Source organism: Protomyctophum bolini (genome assembly GCF_963924005.1).
Source record: "Protomyctophum bolini genome assembly, chromosome: 4".
NCBI lineage: Eukaryota > Metazoa > Chordata > Actinopteri > Myctophiformes > Myctophidae > Protomyctophum > Protomyctophum bolini.
The window spans coordinates 4695869-4710072 of NC_137865.1; the positions used below are offsets into that span (position 1 = coordinate 4695869).

At 45.3% G+C, this 14204-nt stretch overlaps 1 protein-coding gene across 1 annotated transcript in view; it reads left to right on the top strand.

Moving 5' to 3' along the window:
- Window positions 1–14204, top strand: part of cd82b (CD82 molecule b) — a 46194-nt gene that overhangs the window by 4815 nt on the left and 27175 nt on the right. Inside the window, exons 2-3 of the mRNA XM_080761792.1 lie at window positions 4279–4367; window positions 12219–12291. Coding sequence (XP_080617918.1) covers window positions 4305–4367; window positions 12219–12291 — 136 coding nt within the window. The 5' untranslated portion in view covers window positions 4279–4304. The remainder of the gene's footprint in view (window positions 1–4278; window positions 4368–12218; window positions 12292–14204) is intronic.

Genomic DNA, 14204 nt, shown 5'->3' on the forward strand with positions numbered 1-14204 from the left:
GTTTAGACTAGTCATACTTAGACCAGTCATTAGTCCTACAACTACAACCTATCTCAAACCCTCACCCTAAACCTATAAACCTCCCACGGGGCAGCACACCTAAACCTAACCTTGACCCATGTCTAACCAAATACTAGTCTAAACTAAGCATGCACCAACCCGTAGCGGGTGTGTCAGTCAGTGTTCCGTTCAAATAAGTGTTAAATAAATAGCTCTATATTGTGTGATAGTAATCATTTGCTAGAGTGTTCAGTAACAGTGGAATTGTAGTTGGTTAGATAAGCATGCATGTAATGTGTAGCAGAGCGTGTCAGAGCCTCTTGTCTGAAGCCTAATATTCCTATCTTAGGCAAGCGGTTAAGATGTTTGGGCTTCAGTGTCCCTCACTCCCTTCCCACGCGGGGAGTCTGGGGATTGAACAGGGAGTTGTCTTCATTCTGTAAACAGACACACAAATCATGAGTAAGCGCGTTTAAAGCCCTATCACTCTTCCTCCCACTACACACTTAAACGAGACAAAACCCACCACCTACACTGTTGTGTCTGCCTCACGGAGTTGGCATAGTGTACTGACCTTGGTCGGAGTCGGTGTTGCTATAGGTTTTTTGCGAAAGAGAAAAGAGCAACCACCGGGTCTGTGAGAACAAGGCCACGTACATGATCACTTTGAACCTTCCGTATGTAAATCGACTATTTGAAAATAGCAGATCTGCAAGCTCAACACAGTATCTTGGGATTTTTAAATATATCTTTGAAACATTTTAACTAGATGTGTGACGATTTTCACTCCAAATGACTCGATCATAAATGTAACCCAACCTAACCTCGCGTCACCAGGCTTTCCACCTCGGAGGAAAGCCTGGTCTGTTTTCCAAAATGGCCGTGTGAACCGGGTCTGGAGCGGATGGTAATTTACGTCTTGTTGTTGTTGTAGTCATTGATTTGTAGTCATCAGGCAGGAAACGACAAGGCGGAATAAGAAAGTACCGATTCATAGTACTGATTCCGCCTTGCGGTTTCCTGCTAGGCGACTACAAGTGATTGACATGACGACAGTTACCACCCGCTCCCGACTGGATCATATAAACACGAAATGGAATGCATGCCCATAGGCTATAAAACCCGATCTGGAGAAACCAATCTTTTATGCCGTTTAAGTGGTATAAAAGCCAATCAGATATATAAGTATAATATCATTTTTGCATCTTTGCGACAGGCCCTAAACATTCCCCACACACACACACAGGAACAGTTTTGATGTGGGTTTTATTTATTTACTTATGCAAAGATCGGTGAGTAAAACAATCAGTGATCAGGATTGGTCCCAAAAAAACCCTGATCGGAGCACCTCTAATTTTAACAACATAATTAATTTACACAGCTGTTATTATGTGTTCAGTCTGTGGACATTTTTATCATGTTGTCATGAGCACGAGTATCTGACTTAATAATACCAGTAGGGGGCGCCAGAAACAGAGAGAGGGGTATTGCTGTGCCTGCTGCCTGCTAATGAGAGAGAGAGAGAGAGAGAGAGAGAGAGAGAGAGAGAGAGGGGGTGTGGGTGTGGGGTGGGGGGTGGGGGGTGGGGGGGGGGGGGGGGGATTGCACCACTCAGTTCACACAGGTGTGATTTTTAAATTAAATTTGGCTTGTTTGAGAACCATTGGTTTAAATATTAGGAAGCGAGACCCCAATAAGCAAATTAACAAGCCCCTAAACCCACAAACCAATAATATACCACTGCCAATGTTTTACAGGCTACTTCACGGAAGAAACAAGTCAGACGTCACTTATAATAATCAGTCCAGTGCGGCGGCAACACTGCTTGTAGAGTATAGAGTTTTTAACCGTGAGTCATGATGACATGCATGCAAACCAACATGAGTCACACTACTACACCAAAACACACCTTGGTATTTGGGTGTACTGTAGGGCCTATGGTACAGTATGCACTGTACTATTATGGTGCCGGCGACCTTTAACCCCATTTTGACCTGAGGAATGTCTCCAAATGTCTTCTAAAATCCCGACCGTTTTCTGAGAAACCCTATGTTGTCAGTGGTTCTCTTCTCAACCTGCAGTTTCATGTCAAGGACCCCCAACAAATATAATTATGTATTTGTCTGGGCTTTTTGCCTTATTGATAGATATACAGTAGAGTAGTCAGGAAAACGGGGAGAGAGATGGGGGAAGACAAAGGTCGTCGGGATCGGGACTCGAGCCCGCAACATACTGTAAACGCTGGATTACCCGCAGCCTAGGTTGCCCCGGACCGCCAGGCCGTCCCCCCGGGCCCAAGGTATCTCTGTGTTTTTAGGCTGTATAGGTTGGCCACCCTGTAGTAGTCTGATGATGATGAATGAAGTGGCTGGTGATGTGAGACTGAACGCTTATCTAACCATAAACACACAGAAACAGTGTGTGTGAGAGAGAGAGAGAGAGAGCGTGTGGAGCGTGTGGAATGTGGACGACATCCACCCCCCCCGTCAGAATCGGCGTGGTCAGATCATGCGAAAACAAGGCCAAAAGAACCACTATGTGTATATATGCGTCGACTATTGGGGAATTATCTGACCTATACTACGAGCTCACAACGTGTCGCGATGCGACGCGTTGTGAGCTAAAACTAAATCTTTGAAGAAAAAATGCCAGGGACCCCCCCCCCCCCCCCTCATATATACAACAAGATCTGTCTTGGTGAAATGTTTAAGTTTAACAACTATATGGATATTTACAAGAAGTGGTGTTGTCGTGTGAAATGTGGGAGTTGTTCAGTATACTCGGTATGTATTTAACATGAGTCTTGTTCCTTGTTGGGTATTTTCAGACTCCTCAAATAACCAACAACCACCGTGTATGTGCTCAACCACACTCTGCGCGTGCGTGCGTGCTTGTGTGTGCGCGTGCGTGTGTGTGCGCGTGTGTGTGTGTGTGTGCGTGTGTGTGTGTGTGTGCATGCATGCTCTGCCACAGACTATATTTTGAGTTTCCAGGGTGAAAAAATAGCAGGTCTGAATGACGCTGGTGAAAAATCTTTACTGCCACAGCGGGTGTGTGTGTGTGTGGCAACGCAGATGTTTCTCACAGGAAACTGTGTTTAACACTGACACAGCTGCTTATGTCATCTATAGCTGTGTGTGTGTGTGTGTGTGTGTGTTACTATACTTGTTAGGTCCTGCATTTCCCCTCAAAGTATATCCAGTGTGTGCCGGCCGGATGTAGGGAGCTTTAATTCTGAAAACGCTTTTCCTTTTCCCCCAAAATCGGGAAGCGAAATCTTCCATTTCTACCACTATGCGTTGTATTGTGATCTACTTGTAGATCAGCTATTTCCACTATGAAAATGTTGAACATTTTTCAACATGGAAATGATTAAGATTATGCTAAATAAATTTGATTATCTCAAATAATTGCATTTAGGCGATTATGTAATTAATAATGTGACAAGCCTATACCCGTAGCTCATACAATAAAAGTATGCTTTTATTTTGGGATTCTCACTCGCCCATATAATATAGGCCACGGCCATTTATCTGTGTCCCACAAATGGGTCCCGACCCACTGTTTGGAGAACACTGTGTTAGATGGCTGGCAGACAGACAGACAGACAGACAGACAGGCAGAGATTGTTGATGTTAGATGCACAGATAGCAGGGTGTTATTTGAATAGGTCAGCACATTACTGGGCGTGTGAAATAATATATAGCCGATGATGTGTTGAATCAAATTGTATCTGCTCGCAAGACATTCACTCCAAACCCCTTAGTCCATCCCTGTACTGGGCCTTCTCCCGGTTCAACCCCGCGCCTCGGTCCATTTTAACTATAGGGATGCACCGAAAGGGACATTCTTGGCCGAAACTGAATACCGAGTATAGGAAGCAGTTGGCTGAAAACCGAATACCGAATATTAATATTATATATATCCTTTTTCCTATACCATTGCTGTCATGGCCGTACCAAAAATAAATGGTTAAATAATAATCACTATTATGGGTCCATAAAACATGTATTCAGCTCTTTTGAATGCATTAATTGATATATATTTCTGCCTATTCGGGGGGCCAAAACTGAATAGGCCCGAAAATGCTTTTTTTTCGGCCGAACATTTTCTGAAAATTCGTGAGAACCACTGACATAGAAACATGCCAGGGTATATATTTCAGAAAACTGAAGACATTTTTAACTTATTTTCAGGTCTTTAAATGTGTTAATATTATTATTTTGTATAATATTCAAAAAAACAACATATAAACCGTCTTTTGTGTTTCGTTTCCAGGAGCACGTCAGCAAGCAGCCGACGCCATGGGGAAAGGCTGCATCACCGCCACTAAGTACTTCCTGTTCCTCTTCAACCTGCTCTTCTTTGTAAGTATGGTCTGTCCGTCCGTCTGTCTGTCTGTCTGTCCGTCTGTCCGTCTGTCCGTCTGTCTGTCTGTCTGTCTGTCTGTCTGTCTGTCTGTCTGTCTGTCTGTCTGTCTGTCTGTCTGTCTCGTTAACTGGGTGACTGTGTGCAGCTGCATCCTTTTTTGTGAAGGTTATATACATAAGGGCATCATCGTCGTATCAGCAGGTATATATCCGGCATATTATACATGTATACTGTATACACTTAGGTCGCGTTCACACCAGGATGCTTTAATTAAATCGAATCCTGTGTGCGCTTCGTTTGGCTCATTCGAAGTCTGATTCGGAATTTCGGATCAAACAATCGCAATTCTAAAAAAAAAACGGGGGTTTTTGCTTCGACCTCAAAGCGCACACCTGACTTCGGTTCACTGCAGGTGTGAATGCAATCAATGGCGTCGAATAAAGGAAGTGAAACGTGAGGCGTGGAAAGACGTGACGTTACCGCGGATGGACGACGTGGTCGAATATAGTGTTCTGTTCTCAATGTGTGTGGAGGGTACACAAATAAACAGACAGCTAACACTTGACTTGAGAGATGGTCAGAGGCAGAGTAAAGTTTTGAAGGGGGTTTTACTTCTCCAAACCATGTAGGTATCAAGGCAAATTTGTAAAACTGGAAACAAAGGGACACAAAGAAGCACTAATTAAATAATGCCTAATTGTACAAACATTCAAAGAAATAATAAACAGCATAAAACATACAGCTACAAAGTCTACAAGCATTATGCATTACAGAGACAGTAGACTATCACTTTTAAATGACATGAAATTACTATAGAAAATGTAAATAGCTTGTAGATATATGTAAATAGTTTTAACCTGTTTTTACAACACTACACATTACTGTGAAATGAATTACAATACAATATTACTGTCCATATGAATTGAACCATGACATATAAACAGCATTAGAATTGTTATGAACTGTATCATAAAATGTAATCATGAATTGCTGTACTGCAATGTATGAATTGACAAGAAGTCAGAAAAGCTCCCTAGAGCTTGTACAAAGCTATTAAAGCTGACAAAACAGTGAAACTGTCACATCATAGCAACGCACGGAGAAACACTGAAACTAATATTAGCTTAGCAACCTGTATGCTAGCGTAGGCTCAGCACCAAACTCAACTTGCAATGAAGAAATGAAGATAAACCAAAGGCTACAAAATCAATGTCAGGAATGGTTGCAATCAAGTTACTCACAGACGATTCTTTCCAAGACATGAACAGAAAGTTAGGAGGAATACTGTAGAGCAGCAGTTGCACAGTGACCGAAGGGTCTGACGTTAGCTTTGAGAATGAATTATTTTGCAAGAGAACCCAATGTTAAATAGTGTCCAGCAGAGGGGCAAAACTCAGAAAATTATTTGCTAAGATCTGGAATAGAACATGACACCCTCCCTCTGTATGTTATAAATACCATTAACTAGAACAAACATAGACTATTGTTATAACTACCATAACTAAAACAACAATAATGAAACATTGCATTACCCTCCTAAGAGGTAACTAAAGTGAGTCCAGAACCTTGACTGAAATAAGGACTGTCTCTAAGACAGCCTTTTGACGACCAGGACACAGGCAAGAGTCCATTCTAATCGACGCTGTGAATGCCTCTCACGCTGGAACTCGAATGTCTCTCTGGAGGGGGCAAGGGGCATACACTGGCGTGTCAGTCAGTATGATGACAAGTGACATGAGAAAGGGGGTGTCCTGGGTCTCAGAAGTGAGGTGTGAGGGACTGCGTATTGAGTGGGGAGTAGGGGATGCTGCCCTAATAGCACACAGATACTCTGGCTGGTCGGCAACCTTCCCGAGGAGCTGCAGGAGATTCTTGACTGCAGGAGGTGGGATGGTTGGGCTGAAGATATGATCAGAAGGCTGCGTGGCAATGCTCTGTGTTGAGGCATCATAGTGAGAGCTTGTCTTAGACCAAGGGTTGATGTGGACGGATGCTGACCTTTTGTGAAGCAGTGTAGGAGCCTGAGGTGGTAGCTCCAGGAATGACTCTGTGTCGTTTCGAAGGGCAGATGCAGTGTGTGACAAGGGGCTACAGAGAGGCTGAACATGGGCTGTCACATTTGGAGGGGTGACCGATGCTGTGGACAGTGACCCAGATGTGCTGCAGACTGTTGTTACCGTTGGTTCCGTGTGGCTACTGACCGGGTTGACCGGCAGGCCTGATGTGTAGCTTGCTTGGCTGGAAGCTATGATGGTCGACGAGGCGTCTGTCTGTTGTCTGTCCACTGTGGAGCTGAAGGTTGCGGCCGTCTGGACCTTGACTTGTGCCATAGCACTGAACGTCTCCTTGACCTGAAGCTGAGTTGAGCATGGAGTTAAGAAGGATGGACATCCGTTTTCTTGCACATTAGTGTGATAAGAGGTAACAACTGCTGGGCTGTGGTCTGAACCCTCGTGAACGTTGCCTATAACGACCCAGCCCAGGTCCAGTCTTTGGGCGTAGGGGTCGCTGTGTGGGCCGTTGCGTTGCTCTCGTACTTTATGTACTTGGAGGATGTCACGTCCCAGGAGGAGGAGTATTTGGGCCTCTGGGTCCAGGCGTGGTATTTTGTGAGCGATGGGTTTTAGATGAGTGTGATGCTGTGCGGCTTCTGGGGTTGGAATGTCAGACCGGTCGTATGGCATGTGATTGCACTCGATGAGTGTGGGGAGCATCACACTTACTGCTCCGTCCAAGGATTCAGCTGTGAACCCTGTAGCTCTTCTCCCAGATGTCTCCGTAACCCCAGAACATGTGCGGAGAGTGTATGGAGAGTCCGATCCGGTGAGTTTGAAAAGGTCGAAGAATTCTGACCTGGCCATTGACCTATTGCTCTGGTCATCCAGAATAGCGTAGATCTTTGTTGCTTTGTCTGGGTGAGCTTTGGGATAGACCTTCACCAGGCAAACTTTGGAACAGGACCTGGAGCTCTGGTCTCCGACGTTGGTGTATGCTGAGGTGACTGTTAGCGGATCTGCCTCTCCATCACTCTCCCCGCCATTCTCTGTAGGGCCTTCTGCGTTCCAAGGTGGAGGTCCAGGATGCAGAGCTGCAACGTGTCTGTCGCTGTTGCATTCCCCGCATTTCACCTCTGCTTTGCACTCCCTCGCCAGGTGAGTGTTAGAGGCGCAACACCTGAAGCAGATTCCATTTTCTCTAAGGAAGGTGATGCGCTCGTTGTGTGACATGATCCGGAAACCTCTACACTTTTTAAGCGCATGTGGCTTCCTGTGAAGGGGGCAGTGATGGTTTATGTCCCTTATTTCATCTGACTCAGGAGCAGAGTGGTTGTTTTCTACCTCTGCCTTGTAAGTGGAGATGTGGGTTTTGACATTCCCAGGTCTACTTACTGCTTCTGGCTTTGATGAACCTGTGATGGGTCTGTAGGAGCTGCTTGGACCCGTAGAGGCTGTTGAGAGGGTGAAACTTGGGTCATTCCTTCTGCGTGCCTCACTGCAGACAAAGTTTGTGAAATATGAAAATGGTGGAAACTGGACATGGTGCATTTCCTTGTACTGAGAGCCTTGAACCATCCACCTCTCCTGTAGGTTGAAAGGTAATTTTTCAACGATAGGCTGGATGCCCCTAGCGCTGTCCAGACATGCAAGTCCTGTCAAGTAGCCATCTCTTTTTGCAGCATTCAGCTCTCCCAGTAGGTCTCCCAGTTCCCTGAGTGTTTGTGGATCCTTTTGATTTATTTTAGGCATCCTATCCAACCTCTCAAAGAGAGCCCTTTCAATCACCTCAGAGGCGCCGTAACATTCTTCAAGGCGATCCCAGGCCATTTCTAACCCGGCGGCAGGGTCGTTTACGTTCACAGAACGGATTCTCATGACATGTTCAGAAGACTCGCTCCCCAGCCATTTAGACAAGAGGTCGAGCTCTTCGCTTGTAGTTAAGTCCAGTCCTCCTGTGGCATTCCTGAATGAGGACTTCCACGCCCAGTAGTTTTCTGGGCGATCGTTGAACTTGATGAGCCCCGTGTTCACAAGCTCCTGGCGCACCATGTACCTTGCAATGTCACTCAGACAAGACCTGTCATCCATAGCTCTGTGTTGGGAAGCATGTGAATTAGGAGATGGGGTCTGAGCAGCAGATGGATGATTTTGAGTGTATATGAAACCTCTAGACTGCTGTACATCCTTGGGTGTGTGATATGTGTGATGTGAGGCGCGAGGACCAGGGAAGGTGGGCGTTGCAAACGAGGGACGGCCTGCATGCTGCCCCACATCTGGGTGGGCGTTGCTCGCGGTGGCCTGTCGGTGAGATGCGGGTGGTGGTACGCTCAGCTGCTGAGCCACATTGACACCATGACCGTTGCTGTCCCGATCCGCTCTGGAGTCGACATGTTGTCTCTGTCTGCTTGGAGATGTCGAGTCGTGGTCTCCATTTGAATGGGAGTCTACAATGGGATTAATGAAAGGAAGTGAAGGTGTATAAGGTTGGAGCTGCGGGGGTTCCTCCTCACCAAAAGACTGAGAATGTTCTGTGTGATTAGGAGGTTGCTGAGAGTGACGCTGGACATATGCTTGTGTACGTTCTATGGCAATTTGGGTTTGTGTCCTCCATGTCCTCTTCGCTTTCAGCGTCCGCTGCCGCCTCTAGAACCTCAGCCTCTGCTTCAGCTGCTGCAGCATCTCGTTCAAGTTGTAATGTAGATAAATCAGCAGCTACAGCAGCTATACGAGCCGTCATTTCAGCTTCTTGAACCTTCAAATCCTTCTCTCTCTGAGAGAAGGCAACACGTGCTTTGGCACCCTCAGCCTTAGCTCGTGCCTTGGCGGCTGCTGCACTGGCAGTGGAAGATTTGCTTCCTTTGGAAGAGGAGCGCTCACTAGCATGTGAAGGTGTGCGTTCCTTGACTGGGTATCCTGTAGTTGACATGGTGAATGCTTCTCGGGGGTGGTTGTTAGACGATGTAGGTCAGAGCGATGCTGTAGTATCCTGTTTGTCTTTGTAGTCATGCCCGCCGGGAAAGCGTCTTTTTACTGTTCTGTTCTCAATGTGTGTGGAGGGTACACAAATAAACAGACAGCTAACACTTGACTTGAGAGATGGTCAGAGGCAGAGTAAAGTTTTGAAGGGGGTTTTACTTCTCCAAACCATGTAGGTATCAAGGCAAATTTGTAAAACTGGAAACAAAGGGACACAAAGAAGCACTAATTAAATAATGCCTAATTGTACAAACATTCAAAGAAATAATAAACAGCATAAAACATACAGCTACAAAGTCTACAAGCATTATGCATTACAGAGACAGTAGACTATCACTTTTAAATGACATGAAATTACTATAGAAAATGTAAATAGCTTGTAGATATATGTAAATAGTTTTAACCTGTTTTTACAACACTACACATTACTGTGAAATGAATTACAATACAATATTACTGTCCATATGAATTGAACCATGACATATAAACAGCATTAGAATTGTTATGAACTGTATCATAAAATGTAATCATGAATTGCTGTACTGCAATGTATGAATTGACAAGAAGTCAGAAAAGCTCCCTAGAGCTTGTACAAAGCTATTAAAGCTGACAAAACAGTGAAACTGTCACATCATAGCAACGCACGGAGAAACACTGAAACTAATATTAGCTTAGCAACCTGTATGCTAGCGTAGGCTCAGCACCAAACTCAACTTGCAATGAAGAAATGAAGATAAACCAAAGGCTACAAAATCAATGTCAGGAATGGTTGCAATCAAGTTACTCACAGACGATTCTTTCCAAGACATGAACAGAAAGTTAGGAGGAATACTGTAGAGCAGCAGTTGCACAGTGACCGAAGGGTCTGACGTTAGCTTTGAGAATGAATTATTTTGCAAGAGAACCCAATGTTAAATAGTGTCCAGCAGAGGGCGCAAAAACACAGAAAAGTTTGGTATGTTCTGGAATAGAACATGACATATAGGATTAACCCATTCTGACCTGAGATCAGATTCTAAAAATGTCTTCCACGCCCTGACAGTTTTCCATTCTGACCTGAGATCAGATTCTAAAAATGTCTTTTACGTCCTGACAGTTTTCCATTCTGACCTGAGATCAGATTCTATAAAAATGTCTTCTACGTCCTGACAGTTTTCCATTCTGACCTGAGATCAGATTCTAAAAAATGTCTTCCACGTCCTGACAGTTTTCCATTCTTACCTGAGATCAGATTCTAAAAAAATGTCTTCTACGTCCTGACAGTTTTCCATTCTGACCTGAGATCAGATTCTAAAAATGTCTTCTACGCCCTGACAGTTTTCCATTCTGACCTGAGATCAGATTCAAAAAATGTCTTCCACGTCCTGACAGTTTTCCATTCTGACCTGAGATCAGATTCTAAAAATGTCTTCTACGTCAGTAGAAACGTTCCGCCAGGTATCGGTAAAACCGTTAAATATGCAAAAAATGATGCAACTTCGATTCTCCGCCCGTTCGCATCGAGTCTAGCGAAGTGTGAATGCAAACCTCTAATGACAAAGCTCATATGGACCGGAGCCCCGTTCTAAAAAATGCCCTCTAACCCATTCTGACCTGAGATCAGATTCGTACGAGGTTTCCACTGGACACACACTGGTCTGATTAACCCATTCTGACCTGAGATCAGATTTAAAAAAATGTCAGTCGTTCTTCGATTTTTCAAAAATAGCAGACCTACAAGCTCGTAGCGCGCCACTCGGTGGCGCGCTATGAGCTTGTAGATCTGCTATTTTTAAATAGCTAAAGCATAACATGATGCTAGCACCAAAATGGGTTCCCGGTCAGAATGGGCTAAATCAGTTTTCTGAAGAAGAGATTTTAATTTTTTTTGCTTCAATGCTATCGGAGGTTTGCGACAGTCCGGTAATGATTTGCCGGGTTTGGACCAGAACATATTTTCTCTCCCTATATATACCCTGATCGCTTGACGTGACTGCAAATATCTCTCTGTCTCCCTCTCTCTCTCTCTCTCTCTCACAAACACACACTGTTTCGCACCTATAATGTGACGTGACAATAAAGATGATCTTGCAGATCTCTCCATATAGGGCTTTTAGAACTCTCCATAGGTCTTGCAGGTCTCTCCGTATAGGGCACATAGGGCTTGAAGATCTGTCTGTTCTGGCACCACTCACACTGCAGGGGGGGGGTATGTCCGGTACACCCCTCCCCCTACTGTTGTGAACCTTTTGATGTCAACATATGTGTGCGTGTGTGTGTGTGTGCGTGTGTGTGTGTGTGTGTGTGTGTGTGTGTGTGTGTGTGTGGTGGCCTGGGGTGTTTGACAGGAAGTAGAGTGTTAATGACAGCCAGCAGCTCTTAATCAGAGCTCTAATTAGTGCTGCACCCCCCCCCCCCTCCACCCCCGTACACACACACACACACACACACACACACACATACACACATGCAGCTCTTCATTATATAGCTTGTGATCTTTATAGCCTGATTCTAATGAGTTTTGACGGAGGGGTTACTTACGCCGGCGGGACAGACAGACAGACATGCAGCCAGACAGACTGACACTGTGTGTGTGTGTGTGTGTGTGTGTGTGCGCGTGCACGTGGGCATGCACGTCGTGGGCACTTGTTACATCCAAACGCATGTATAATATTAGCCTTTTGCTATAGAACGTATTTTGGACCTTAATTTGGTGAGTCTGGGCCACGGCCGTTCAGAAACTCCGTTGGACTGAAGCAAAGAAAAGGTTGGCTAAATTCTGTTCTGTTCTGTGTGTGTGTGTGTGTGTGTGTGTGTGTGTGTGTGTGTGTGTGTGTGTGTGTGTGTGTGTGTGTGTGTGTGTGTGTGTGTGTGTGTGTGTGTGTTTGCACACAGATCTTTGGAGCATTGATCATGGGGTTTGGACTGTGGGTTCTCCTTGACAACCAGAGCTTCATCGCTGTGCTACGTAAGTTATATAACGCGCACGCACACACACACACACACGCACACGCACACAGACACACACACACACACACACACACTGCCACGTGCAACACTGATTCTGCAATGTTGGCAAATGCTCAACCCTTTTGAGCTGTCAGTACAACTTGTGTGTTTGTTTGTGTGTGTGTGTATGTGCGTGCGTGTGTGTGTGCGTGCGTGTGTGTGCGTGTGTGCGTGCACACACGTTATCTGGCCTGGTTCCCACGGGAAGGAAACCATTAAAATGAAAACTACTAGAGGCATGTTTCACTGCAAACCAAAACACACACGCACGAGCACGCACGCACACACACACTCACACGTTTTCAGACGTTCCCACTCATTCCCAAGAATGTGGAAAGGGTGCGTGTGTGTGTGTGTGTGTGTGTGTGTGTGTGTCAGTCTTCCTTCCTCGAGGCCTGATTCAACAGAGCCTGATGATTTCAGAACAATACAGAACAATCCTGCTCGGTTTCTGAGGAACCCGACCCACTGTTGGGAGTCAAGCGCAGGGGTTTCTATATTATAAACTATACAGTTGATGTACTGTCCACTGGTAAAGGGTCCATTTGGTTCTGTCTGTACACTCTCAGAGCTGTAGTGGTCCATGCTGAACCCATACAGTAACATACAGTACAGTAAACATACAGTAAACGCGCACGGTCCGCTGCAAGACAGGATCGTATATTATGTCTTAGTGTTGTTTTTGGCAGGGAATTTCTATTTTAGTTTTAGTCATATTATAGTCTCTTTGGAACGAGACTTCATTTAGCTTGAGTCACATTTTAGTCAACCCGGAATGTTTTAGCGTCGGTCTAGTTTTTTTAGCCGACTAAATGCCACGCGATTTCAGTCGACTTATACATCTACAGTCGATTTAGTCGACTGAAATGTATTTTGGCGGGCGTTGACGACGTCGTCGTCGTATAATGGCTGATTTTCAACGCTTTGCTGAAAATAGCCGATCTACAAGCTCACAGCTTGTATAGGCCCAGATGCTTGTATAGGCCCAGATGCTTGAGCCTATAACCGTCTGCTAAATATAGTCTTTACGAGAACCACTGGGGGTGAGCGGTCCGCAAAAAAAAAAGAAAATGGGGGCAAGCCTTCCGGTTACTGTTTGGGTCCGCGCAGGCAGGGAGACACATCACGTTTCTCTTCTGAGCCACAGGCTAAAATGTTTGGCAACCACTGCTTTAATCCATTCTGGTCGGGAACCCCATTTGGTGTTAGCATTACGCTATGCTTTAGCTATTGAAAAATAGCAGATCTACAAGCTCGTAGCGCGCCACCGAGTGGCGCGCTACGAGCTTGTAGGTCTGCTATTTTTGAAAAATCGAAGAACGACTGACATTTTTTAGAATCTGATCTCAGGTCAGAATGGGTTATAATCAGACCAGTGTGTGTCCCCAGTGGAAACCTCGTATGAATCTGATCTCAGGTCAGAATGGGTTTAATGGACGGTGTCGCTGTCGCCGTGGCGGGGCATTCCACATGACGGTGGGCGGCAGAGCAGTAGATATTTCTTCCCCATGTTTGTGCTACATTTTGGTATAGTACCAGATCGTCTTTTTATTATCAAGCCCAACTCAGTAGTTACTTTGAGCGGCACCACACAATGGAACGGGTGAACATGTACTGTATGTCAAACATTACTATTACTAACCCTATACCCCAAACCTAAACATAACATTACTATTACTAACCCTACCCCAAACCCCAAACCTAAACACGAGTAAGACGCGCAAACGCGGGAAGCGAACGCAGCTCGTACATATTTGGGTTTTGGACGTATAGCTGCTTTGGGGACTCCTTATATGGTGCCCCTTTTGTGCCCATATATGGAGCTGAGTGGACCTGGCCCCTTTTGTGCCCATATATGGAGCTGAGTGATTG